At 36.3% G+C, this 13361-nt stretch overlaps 1 protein-coding gene across 6 annotated transcripts in view; it reads left to right on the plus strand.

Moving 5' to 3' along the window:
• The window catches only part of Pcnx1 (pecanex 1), a 171897-nt gene that overhangs the window by 142541 nt on the left and 15995 nt on the right, over window positions 1-13361 (plus strand). For all 6 annotated transcript variants that reach the window (XM_048362358.1, XM_048362361.1, XM_048362362.1 and 3 more), the window contains 6 exons: window positions 1209-1267; window positions 4368-4583; window positions 6435-6688; window positions 8903-9133; window positions 10379-10479; window positions 11735-11885. In XM_048362358.1, coding sequence (XP_048218315.1) covers window positions 1209-1267; window positions 4368-4583; window positions 6435-6688; window positions 8903-9133; window positions 10379-10479; window positions 11735-11885 — 1012 coding nt within the window. The remainder of the gene's footprint in view (window positions 1-1208; window positions 1268-4367; window positions 4584-6434; window positions 6689-8902; window positions 9134-10378; window positions 10480-11734; window positions 11886-13361) is intronic.

Here is a 13361-nt window from a genome sequence, read left to right on the forward strand (position 1 = left end):
CTTACAACAAATGTTATATTTAGAATCTAACAGAATGCAGTTTTCTCATTTTGCCTTATTTCTATATGACATCAAACAGGACTGTACTAAGAAGTTGAGATGGAATAGAACTTCATTAGCAACATTGTAACATGAAACAAATTGTTTTAGTCTGTGAAGTAGTGAAGAGTAGGGCCATTTGGGGCTAGTACCTTGATTTGTACTCAGGCACCAACATTCTTACCCATTGTTGGCTTTTGTACCATCATTGCAGTTGTCAGCACAGTGAAAAGAGCAAATGCCAGTGGGATTTTATTATGTGGAAAATTTTGATCTGAAAAACTTGAATGGAGTCTTGGGCTCTAGAGACCACATTTGAGGAATCATTGTTCTGAAGACCACAGTGCCACTAGTAGCATCAGAAGTGTAGCTTCCCCTTGCAAGGAATGTTTCATGGTCCGAGCTTAGAACTACATGCAATCTGCATTTTGTGATGCTGATCCATTTGTATTAGTTTGCACAGCATTTTCATAGATATATTTCAATACATTGTGCAATGAAATAGGAAAAACTGTTAATACTTATTTTGTGAAGGTGGGAGAGGGGAAAATTTAAAATAAAAAATTTCATAAAAATATGTTACTAAGGAGTTTAGCATTATACTGTTATGCCAAGTCGCAAAATGACCACCAAGAAGGCCACGGAGACTCAGACGTTCCGAAATGCAAAAGCAAGGCAAGGCTTTATTCAAGCGAGCTGCAACTCGGGCCTTGTCCTACCCACCGACACAGCGGAGGTTAGGAGGCAGCCTCGAGCTGCGATTACACAGGGCTTATAAAGGCAAAAAACAAAGTTACAGCAATCAGGTGTTTAAGCAAGCAAGATTAGGACACAGGTACAAATCTGATTGGCTCAGGGCTCGAGGCATTCTGGGGGCAGTCAGAGTTAAGCATTCCCAGCGGTTAGAGTTCTAGACCGGCTGGGCCCTAATAAGCTTGTCCTGGGTTTGCTCACAGGGCCTGCTTATCTCAAGTTCACATGGTAAAGTGGGGTTCGCGTGGTAAAGTGGGGTCTGACTTCAAAGTCTGGCACTTCAATACTAATTGTTGACTTTACCTAGAGACTTTCTAAAGTGATAAAGGTATATGTTATCTATATCCTATAGTTTCTTCCTCAGTTTTTTTTTAAAGTGTAAAGTTACTAAAAATGTTTTATCTTTTCATTTTCAGCACAAAACGCGTGGATCATTCAAATACCAGATTGGCTTCCCAGCTTGATAGAAATCCAGGTAATAGCTTTATTTGTGAGTAAGGCTTTGATTTTTTTGGTACATATGTGTATGTATACATTTACTTTAACTCGCAGTTTGCTGGAAAGCCTCTATAAGTCCCCAAAAGTCTTCGTTATATTTGTGCTTATATATTTATGGAATTTTTGAGGTGGGACTAGGGCAAGGTCACACTATGTGGTGCAGGCTGGTCTAAAAGAGTCCTCTTACTTCAGCCTCCCAGATGCTGGGATTATAGGTTTAAATAGTCATTTAAAAAAAACACCAAAAAACAAGATACACACACACACACACACACAACTAAACACCCTTTACTTTATTTTTACATTATCAAAGTAAGTGAATTAGACTATATCCTTGTCTGTATCCTCATCTCTTATCAAATTCATTTTAATAATTACAAACACTACTCAAAGATTGTTATTACACAAGTTAAAAATTAGAAAGCAGTTAAAGGACAGGAGTATGGGAGGGAAAGCAGCTGGACTTGTACATGTTTCATTAATGTATTTTTCTTCGTATTTCTCCAGATGTTCAGGTAAATATTAATTTCATTTTATTTGATTATATAAAGAGGTATTATCTAGAGGAGTTAAATATACAACTGAGATAGAGCCTCAGTAGCATTTTGGAGGATGTCATTATCTGAAGTTTGTTCCTTAGTTTTGTCATTTAGGAAATACCATTTTATCAATCCACCCACCAGTACTCTGACTCTTCTCTGTGAATCTCACTGCCTGGCTATAATGAATCAGCCAGACATTGAGGGTATTAATTTACCTCCTCCTCCCCACCTGTCCTCAGACTTAAATTCAGAACCTCAGCACTGTCCCTGAGCTTTTTTGCTCAAGGCTAGTGCTTTACCACTTGAACCACCGGTCCATTTTTGGGTTTTGGGTGGTTAATTAGAAGTAAGAGTCCCACAGATTTTCCTACCAAGGCTAGCTTCAAACAGCAGTCCTCAGATTTCAGCCATCTGGAAATAGCTAGGACTACAGGTCTATCTGTGAGTCACTGATGCCTAACTAATTTACTTTTTGAAAGATACTATTCCCAAATAGAATTATTTGTATTCTTTGGTGCATAAATATTATCAAATGCTCTATCCATGTATAAAACCAAACTGTAAGAATCAAGTTGGGGGCTGGGGATATAGCCTAGTGGCAAGAGTGCCTGCCTCGGATACACGAGGCCCTAGGTTCGATTCCCCAGCACCACATATACAGAAAACGGCCAGAAGCGGCGCTGTGGCTCAAGTGGCAGAGTGCTAGCCTTGAGCGGGAAGAAGCCAGGGACGGTGCTCGGGCCCTGAGTCCAAGGCCCAGGACTGGCCAAAAAAAAAAACAAAAACAAGAATCAAGTTGATTCTTAATTATAAATATGGATTAAGGAGAACTATTTGCTTTTAGTAATTTAGGTTTTGGTAGAGAAAAGAGCAATCTCAGCTCTACTATATTCTCACAAGAGCCTAGAATTCTCAAGAAGATCTTGACACCATCCTACCTAATAAATCTATATTCTTTTGTAATGAAAAGGCATAGAATCATATATACTTTTTAAATATTAGAATCTAAAGTTTTCCCCTCATTCATTCATTCATTCATTCATTTGTTCATACTTGCTTAACTTGCCTCCTTGAGTAGCACTCTACCACTTGAGCCATAGGCTTTTCTACCAGGGCTTATTTTGAACACGGTCCTGTAAACATGGTCTTGTAGATATCAGCCTTCTAAGTAGTTAGTGAAAGGTTATGTCCCGGCCATCCCAGGGGACCATGCGGAGATAATCACAGACAGGAGAAGAAGGTTCATAAGGAGGTTTATTAGTGGGGCCATAGTTCCCATGGGAGAGGGAGCTACATGGCATCTGCACCTTATCCAGGTGGCAGCTTCTCTCTGAGGGTAAAGGGGAAGTAGGTAGGTCTTAATGGTGAGTAGGAGTGACCCATTAGGTATGGGTGGACCTGGGGGCTAATGGGAGGAGCTGAGGACCTGAGGCAAGGGAAATGCTAAGATTATAGGTGAGCCACCTTCATCTGCCTCCCTTCATTAAAAAAAATATTCAGTGAGACTGAGTTTAAAATAATTACTAAACTTTGAGTATTTCTCTATTCTCCTATAGTTTATTTCAAATACTACTTAAGGTTATTGCTTTGGATGGTCAACTTCTATGGGTGATTATTTCACTTAATGAGTAATGTTCATACTAATGTTTGTCTGACAGGATTACCCTAATGCCAAGTTTTGTAGGTTTTTTTGTTACTATATCTGTATATCTAATTTAGTTCTGCTTAATGTTATCCATCTTGATATTCAGGTTCTCCCTGACTCATTTCTCTTTGTTTTTGATTGTATTGTTCAAATCTTACACTACTTTATCTACTTATCACATGCATTTATGAGGCTTATTTCATTGAGTAGCAGTAACAGTCCAAGAATTATAAATTGTGGAGTGCCAAAAATATGGAAAAGTCTTTAGGCTGCATGTAATCAAATTTCCACTTACACTGATGGGAACTCTCAGAAGTGATTATGTACCTTCTAACTCTTAATTCTGAAGCCTATGTGTGTCATTTGATGTTTGTTAGTTAAGTTTATGTCTCTGGCAAAATATAGATTACCAGCTTGAATGATTTATTTTAGTTCATGATTTCAAAGATAAGAGTCAATGATTATTTGGCCCAACTGCTATAGGCCTATAATGAGGCAGAATACTAAGGAAGGAAGCTTATGGCAGAGCAGAGCTGCTCACTCCTTCGCAGAGAGAATGATGGGCAGAGAAAGGTAGAACAGAAGGGAAAGCAAAGGATGTCCCTTTAAAAGCACACTCCCAAATACCTTCCACTAACTAGGCCCCACCTCCAGTATTGCCACCAGCTGAGGACAAAATGCTCAGTACATAAACCTTTTGAGGGACACACTTCCTATTATAAATTATAACTGTGATTAGTTTAATATAGAAATTATAGCAGTATTGGTGTTATTTTTGTCAAATAAACACAAGGGCAACACTAACACTAATTTAGTTTTTAACAATTTTGTCAATAGAAAGGGAACTTAAGGTGAAAATGTAATGTTCATTTTAAAATCCTTTATTACAGGATCAGATGACAACAATCTGAATTCCATCTTTTATGAACATTTAACCAGATCGCTACAACACAGCCTTTGTGGTGATTTGCTGCTAGGACGGTGGGGCAACTACAGTACTGGGGACTGTTTCATCCTTGCCTCGGACTATCTCAATGCATTAGTGCACCTTATAGAGATAGGCAATGGGCTGGTCACTTTCCAGCTTCGGGGACTTGAATTCAGAGGTAAGACCTTTTATTTTTATAGCATACTCCTGGGATATCTAAGTTGTATATGTCTGCATCTTGAAAGTTGTCATAGAGTTTAATTTTTAGGATTATAGAATGAGAAAAGTTGTTAAAGGTGTGAAAAGTGATTTTTCTACAAAGGAAGTCACATTCAGAAGCATACCAACTTGATGTCTTCAACTCCTATAAGCTAAATAGTTTGTGAGCACAAGTAGAAACTTGTTTTATAGGAATTTCAAGTCCTTTTGCTGAATATCTTCCTGGTCAGAGAGCATTTAGACTCAGGAGATTTTAGATTTTTTTTTTATATGTTCTGAAAAGTTCTTTGGAGTTTTTCAGTCTTGAATAAGAAGCTTCTGGAAGCATTGGACTCAAAAGGGAATCTAGGCAGATATGTAGCAGTGATAGTTAATACTGTCAGTTTGATTGAACTGAGACGTGCCTACCAGATTATTAATAAAGCACACTTTTGGATGTGTCAGATTAACTGAGGTGGGATGATCCATCCTGAACGTAGGCCATGCTAGAATAAAAGGAAAAGGAGGAAAGATGAGTGCAGACATTCTTTCTCTCATTCTCTCCTTCATGGCTGTGATGATGTGAGCTGCATTGCTTTGCCATGCCCTCTCTACCAGGATGTACTTGAACCTCTGAAAGCTTGAGCAAAAACAAAGCTTTCCTACCTTCAGTTATTTTCCTCAGGTAATCCTTACAATGATGGAAAGTATGACTGACTCAGTACCCTAGTAACTTTGTTTCACCCTAGTATTGAATCAGAAGGCCTGTGCCCTGGTTGTGAGCAATTTAAGTAGAACAAGTGCTTCTCTAGGAGTTCCTCTCCTCCATAGAAATAAGACTGATTTATGCAACACTCAATGCAATAGGCTGGATGTTTAGTGTTTATGTATAACTTTTCTCCTACCCCTTAAATCTCCTATTTTCTTCTTCCCTCTTTTTCCCATGTCATTTTTAAGACAAGGGTTTTTTTCATAGCACTAATATATAGTGTAATTGTGAAAGTGTTAGCCAATATAATTGAGAAAATGAAACAATAAAATTGTTGAGGGCTCTAGATTGGTAAACAATATAGCTCCTTAACATGGCCAGACTAACCTCTTTTGCCTATCTTTCATCATAATATTACCACCATCTACTTCTCTAAAAGTGAAAATTAGCATTAAAACAGATGGCATTTTACTGGCACTAAATGGCTGTGTGTCCAAGTCTACTTTTAATCTTCTTCACATTTTAACTTACATAATATTAATGCAAAGAATATCTGTTTGATAAGTATGTTAGACAAATGAGTATATTTTCCAAGATTTGTTTGCTAGTACACAGTAATCAGACCTTGTAACCTAATTAAAGTTATGTATCCAAATAAACCTTTAAATGCCAATAATAACTTACCATTTATTATTAGAATTAAGAACAAAAATTTAATATTAAATGATAATGAAGTATTATACAGCCAAATAAGACAAGATATGTTTAATTTTCTGCTTATAGCATGGATGCAGTACTGGTAAATAGAGTTCAGTTCTTCTGAGCTCTGCTTGCTGTATTCCTGTGTCTCAGATGACTCCGTTCTCATCACACTGTTTTTTGTATTAACTCATATTTTAAGGAGATTATGTGTACTCATAATAAATTACTTTAATAAATGCAGTTGTAAGCCATTAGAAATTTGGAAGTCCATGAGTTAAAATGTAAGATATTGCTGTACAGTATTTAATATGCTAAAGCATATTGTGATTCTTACTTTGTCCTTGAAACATTCATTCCCACCCCCTACCCCTTCTCATTTTCTTCCCTTGTTTGTAATAGTCTCTATCTCAATTTCTTAAGGTACCTATTGTCAACAACGAGAGGTGGAAGCCATTACTGAAGGTGTAGAAGAAGATGAAGGATTTTGCTGTTGTGAACCTGGCCACATTCCTCATGTACTTTCATTTAATGCTGCATTTAGCCAGCGCTGGCTTGCTTGGGAAGTGATAGTCACTAAATATATTCTGGAGGGTTATAGCATCACTGATAATAGTGCTGCTTCTATGCTTCAAGTCTTTGATCTTCGGAAAGTTCTCACAACTTACTATGTCAAGGTAAGGTCATATGCCTGCTTAGATCATTGAGTAAAGTTTCTCAGGAAAAACACACACTTTAAACCTCCAAATTGTTTATAATTCAGGAAAGTCAGTAAAAATATACCTTCAAAAGTTTTAGCTGGGTGCTAGTGGCTCACGCTTTAATCTTAGCAACTCTCTTTGAAACCAGCAGGATCACCATTAATCTCCAACAAGCCAAAAGTGGAGCTGAAATGGTAGAGTGCAAGCCTTGAGTGAAAAAGCTAAGGGACAGTGCCTAATGTCTGAGTTTAAGCTGCATTACTGGTACACACTTCTGGTTGTTCATTAATATTAGTAGCTCATACTTATAGCTTAGATGTTTTAGAAACTGTGCTAAGGAAAATTCTCACACACATCCATCTTGCTTAATGATCTAAAAAGAAATAGGTCTTTATTGGTGGTACAGTCATGTAGACATGATTGGCTACCTACTTGGCTGACCTAAGTCTCCAGGTCTTCTAGAGAGCAATTTGGGACTGTGGTCTCTAGACCAACAGCTGAAAAAAAGACTTGTCAGGCAGCCATTCAAAGGGCTTAGGGTTACCTTCCACGACCTGCGAGCATGAGCCAGACCTCTCATTGGTTTGTCTTTGCTAAAAATATTGTAGAAATACAGCATGGTAGTGACTCGGGGACTTCTAAATACAACCAATGTTTTTTGGTATTATCATTTTATTTTATGTATTTATTATTATCTTTTAAGTAGTTATACAAAAGGGTTTAGATTCAACATGTCCATTTATAAGTACAGTGTATTTATGAGAACATGTATCTTGATCATTATTCTCCTATTAATAGTTCTCCCCCATCTTTCTAGACCCTACCCATCCCTTCAAGTTTTTGGTTCTGTTTTCATATATATACACATTGGATATTACGACTGTCTTCACTCACCCTTTCTCTCTCCATTCATATGCCCCCTCCCCTTGTTCCTTCCTTGTATTCATTTTGTTAGACTGCAGTTAGTTGTTCATAGGAGTTATATCATTGGAGTCTTCCCCCATTGTCTACCATATTTAATTTGTGTATGTCTGCATATGACCCTGTATATATTTTATTTGTTTATAATTTCAGTCTGCCACATATGAGAGGAAATGTGCACTTTTTGTCCCTCTGAGCCTGACTTAATTCACTTAATATAATTTTTCTAGGTCCATCTATTTTCCTACAAAAAAATCTTCTTTTTCTTATTACTAGTTTATATATATTTTTAAAGAAAAAAATGTCATATTTCTTAATGTAATCATCCATTGTAAGGCATCTGAGCTGTTTCCACAGCTTCACTACGGTGAACAGCACAGCAGTGAACATGGGTCTGCAAGTGTCTTCACTAAATTTTCTGACACATAATCTTTTGGATAAATGCCCGAGAATGGTATCACTGCATTATAGGGTAGTTCTGTATTTAATTTTTTTGAGAATTCCATATGGTCTATAGTTGCATTAGTTTATATTCCCACCAACAGGTTCCTTTTTCTCCATGTCTTGGCAGCATTTGTTTGCATTTTTGATGATGGCTATTCTTACTGGGATGAGATAGAACCTCAATTTTATTTTGATTTGCATTTCCTTTATGGCCAAGCAGTGTTTTTAATAGAGAAACATGGGATAGATAAGCTTTAATGACCCACATCTTTCACCTCATTTGTGTTGATTAAGTTGAACCTTGAGCCTTCCATTTGATATTTGCTTAAGCCCAACCTCAGGAAGCTAGGAAAGATTTAGAATCTAGTTTTCATTTTTAAACCTATGTGTTATGTGTGCCATTTTCCTTCTGAATTTCTGTGCACACACACACACACTTTTTTTTTTGATTGGCTATATTTCTCTAACTTGACTTAGGAGCACCAGATGGTTCAATAACTTACTATGAGAATTTTTTCAAAATAAATGCGGTACAGTAATTTTTTCACTTCACTATATATTTTCTAAATTCAGAAGCACTAAAATCAGTATGCTGCCCATTGTCTAGATGAATTTATGGTTGTGATTTTTAAAGTACTATTATGTCATTTAGGAAGGCCTAAGGTATATTTAACATTCTTAGAATATGTACATAGAATACTGAACTCAAATGAAATGTTTGAGTTCTATTATTTTGAAACAGTTGGAATTTTATTTTTCTGAGGAATTGGAATTAATCCAAATTGTGCTTTTAGCCTAAATTCTTTTCCTATGGTTTCATATTAGGGTATCATTTATTACGTTATAACCTCCTCTAAATTAGAGGAATGGCTTGCTAATGAGACGATGCAGGAAGGACTACGTCTTTGTGCAGATCGAAATTATGTTGATGTAGACCCAACATTTAATCCTAACATCGATGAGGACTATGACCATCGGCTTGCTGGCATATCCAGGGAGAGTTTCTGTGTGATTTACCTCAACTGGATAGAGTACTGCTCTTCCCGGAGAGCAAAGGTAGGACTGGTTTACTTCATTTGCAGTTCTGTGAATCCAGATTTTTTTTGAAAGTAGAAAGGATATCCCTGTAGTTGTTATGTTACTTTGTAGCATACCTTCATCTCAGTAGCTTTTCTCTTTATCAGTAAGAATCCTTGTACTTACTCTCTAGAACTGAAGACTTTTGCCCTTTAATACAAGATGTGCAATATATACTGCTTTTTAAGATAGGCAATGACTGTTTTTAAAGAAGCAATAATGCACAGAATAAAATAACCTCCTGAGGCTCAAAAAAAAAATACCCAGCAAGCAACATTTGAAAATGCAGAACCTCTTTCAAACTGATAATAAGCAATTTTATTTTTCCATATGTAAGATTTTTTCCACACCATTCACAAATGCTTAGACTTAATTTGGGGGCTTCAGGATGAATGGTCATATTATTCTAACATTCTTCTGACTATGTTGATCATGTTGGTTCTGGGACTGGGCACTAATTGCTCACACCTGTAATCCTAGTTAAGAAGGCTGAAAGTGGAAGGATCGCAATTTGAGGCCAATATAGGCAGAAAAGTTTGTAAGACTCAAAAATAACCAACAAAAACAGAGCTGGAGGGGTGGCTTAAGTGGTAGAGCCTTAGTATAGCAAGCCTGAGGCCTTGAGTTCAAAAAGAAAAGACCTAGGCATCTCTTAAACTTAAGAACTCAAGAAGTACTTCTGATTGCTAATATGTCATTTATTAAAAAGATTTGCCTCCAAAATGGTCATTGCTCAATCTTGTTAGAAAGTTTATGATCACCAAGTCAGCCTGGTCTATAGTCTGCTCATTACAATCCCTTTAAGAAAATCACTAGTAGCTTTCCCTTCTGCTGTAGTTTTGCTTTGAACATAATTATTCCTGCCTCTTTAAGATCATACCTTCTATCCTCTGAATCACCATTCCCATATACTCCTTCCTCAGGAAGTTTAGTAATCCATAGAGATTTACTGACACCAACAAGCTCAAGTACAGTATATTTACTAGAACATTAATAAACTGCCTCATGCTCTTCCATAGCTTTATTCTGAGATAGTTATCTGTCTAACTTGCATTACATAGAATAAAAATTACATTACATAGAAATAAAAAATCATCCTTTCCTTCTCTAATTGTATGCTAGTTGAGGTCTTTATCTTCTCTCAGGTCAATTAATTAGATATTTTTTGCTTTATTGAATTATGTACATTTGTTTCTGAAAACTAATGCTCATTCTTTTTTAAAGCCACTAGATGTGGACAAAGACTCATCCCTTGTGACTCTTTGTTATGGACTCTGTGTTCTGGGACGGAGAGCTTTGGGAACTGCATCCCACCATATGTCCAGGTAAAGTAGGTGTTTCTGTTTGTAGGAAGAGAGTATGAAAAGCTAACTTTCTGAAATAACTCTGTTGGAAACATTCATTTTATGTTACTTCATTGCAAAAGTTTCCTTAGATTTTAAACTTCTGTAGATCTTGCTGAACATTAATAAGTTCTATGAACTGGTTAGCAAAGCTGTGTTTTACAAAAAGTCAAGTCCAATAAAATAAGCACCAAAAAATGGATACTTGTAAGTGGCAGAGCTGGGGCCAAGGGAAAAAGAATAAGATGAATGAAGGCATAGGGGCCAGGGAGGATTGAGAATGCAATCAAGAATTCATTGTATACATCACAAAATTAAGAAAAGTAAAGGAAGGAGTGGGTCAAAGAAAGGTGAGAATGTTGAAGGGGTTGACGTTAATCAAGATATATTTATAAACTGCTTTGTTAAATGGCACCTCCTGTGTATAGCTACTTAAAGATACTTAAAATTCACATCTGGATAGTCATTAGTCATTGATAATGAATGGATTAAAGACATTTTACAGTCACCTCAAAATCCAAGTAGCCTCACCATTTTTTCAGACTAATACTTTTGCTCTTATTTTATCTTTCCCCCTCCCTCCCTCTAACCCCCCCCCCCTTTTTTCTTTCTTTATTTTTTTGGTTGGTCGTAGGGCTTAAAGTCAGGGCCTGGTCCCTGTCCCTGAACTCCTTTGCTCAAGTCTAGTGCTCTACCACATTGAGCCACAGAACCACTTATGGTTTTCTGGTGGCTAGTTGGCGATAAGAGTCTCATGGACTTTTCTGCCCGGGCTGGCTTTGAACCTTTATCCTCAAGGCTCAACCTCCTAAGTAGCTAGGTTTTAGGCGTGAGCCTAGCACTCGCCTCTGTATATCTTTACAGTCTTTAATATAGTTATAAATTTGATTTTGAGTCTCTAAATCCAAACTGAATTTTCTGACGTATACATCCAAATGAATTAGAATTAGGATATACTGCATATTTTCAATTCCCCCCTTAACTACTTACGTTATAGTAGACTCTGCTTAATTTATTTTGATTTATAGGCTCTGTTTATTTTCATGGGTTACAGTGGTTACATAGCAAATGTCCCATATTGAATCTCTTGTGATTCTGATTTAGGACTTCTTACTTTAGTTCTTGGAATCTATTTCTAAAACACTCCCAGATGATTCTGATGCACAGACAGATGTAAGAATTAGCGTCATGAAAACACTTGTCAAAATATATGAACTTTTATTTCTAATCTTAACAGTAATTTAGAGTCATTCCTCTATGGATTGCATGCCCTATTTAAAGGAGATTTCCGTATTTCTTCGATTCGAGATGAGTGGATCTTTGCTGACATGGAATTGCTAAGAAAAGTAGTAGTCCCTGGAATCCGTATGTCCATTAAACTTCATCAGGTAAGAAGATCAGATTTTTAACAACCTTATTGAGCTTTTGCAGGTATTTCTTCATTGACATACATGTGATGTTTTTAGGCACCTTTTGAGAAATGCTCTCATTTGAAGATGTATGATTCATGGCAAAACATTAAATCTTTCAGTCCAGAACCTGTATTTATCATCTTAACAGTAATGGTAAATTTGGATATTAGTATTAGAATGGGACTGATCTAGACATAAACCTGAAGACAAATTTAAGCAGTGATAAGCTGAAAATAATGGTCTTTGACCATATAACAAAGTACTTGTTTTGACTTCATGTGATTATAATTCATGCCTCTGAATGAATAACTAGCAACTCCAGATACAGAACAATAACTCTTGAGGAGCAGTGTAAGTGCTACTGTTACTAAACTGTGTGTTTCATTTATTGTGTTATATAGGATAATAGATGGACAGATTTAGCCTTATTAAATAACCCTAGTAAGGTAATAAAATTAAATGAGGTCCCATATGTATTTCCAAAGCCTTGGGTCATTTAAAAAATGCATTGTGAAATTAAGAACTAACACTTGTCTTTCTGATCATTAAATTTAACTATGATTATCATCTGATTATGGAAATCATGTGATAAATGCATCTGATGTTCCCAAATCTGACTGAATCTTTTTAGTCCATCCAAATAAAAGGTGAATTACTCTTCAAATGATTTTTATTATGATTTAGTATTGGGATTAAATTAACATCCCATGTTCTTTAGGAGCATTTCCAATAAGGTATAACTCCCTTGAATATATCTGTGAAAATGGAATGCTATCTTGTTTTTTTTTAAATTTATTATTATAAAGGTGATGTACAGAAATGTTATTACTATTTCATAAGCCAGGTAATGAGTACCTTTCTTTTTGGGCCAATATTGCCGCTTCCTTTGTTTTCTCTCAGGGAGTGCTATCTTTAAATGACAAAGAACATGTTCATTTAGAGTTGAATAGAATTGTCTTTGTTCAGACTACCTTTACCATTTTCACACAAAATTCAGTGCATTAAAAAAAACAAAAATGAAGCCAGGCACCAGTGGTTCACACCTGTAATCCTAGCTACTTAAGACTTTGAGATCTAAGGGTCATGGTTCAAAGCCAGCCCAGGCAGAAAAGTCCATGAGATTCTTACCTCCAGTTAATCACCTTTCAGAAAATCATAAATGGATCTGTGGCTCAAAGTGGTAAAGTGGTAGAGCTTCAGCCTTGAGCAAAAAATCAGGTACAGTGCCCAGGCCCTGAGTTCAAGCCCTATGACCAACCAAAAAAAATGTGTTTAAAACTTTAGAATTTCTTACATTTTAAACCCAGAGAAAAAATACATAAAAAAAGATGAAACATTCTCTACTTTGGACATGCCTAAAAATGTACAACTTCACATTCATTTTATTAATGTGATTATTGCCTGTGCCTGCACTTTTATTTGTTTATTCAAAGTACTATAATTTATACTAGC

The sequence above is a fragment of the Perognathus longimembris genome, chromosome 14, assembly GCF_023159225.1.
Source record: "Perognathus longimembris pacificus isolate PPM17 chromosome 14, ASM2315922v1, whole genome shotgun sequence".
NCBI lineage: Eukaryota > Metazoa > Chordata > Mammalia > Rodentia > Heteromyidae > Perognathus > Perognathus longimembris.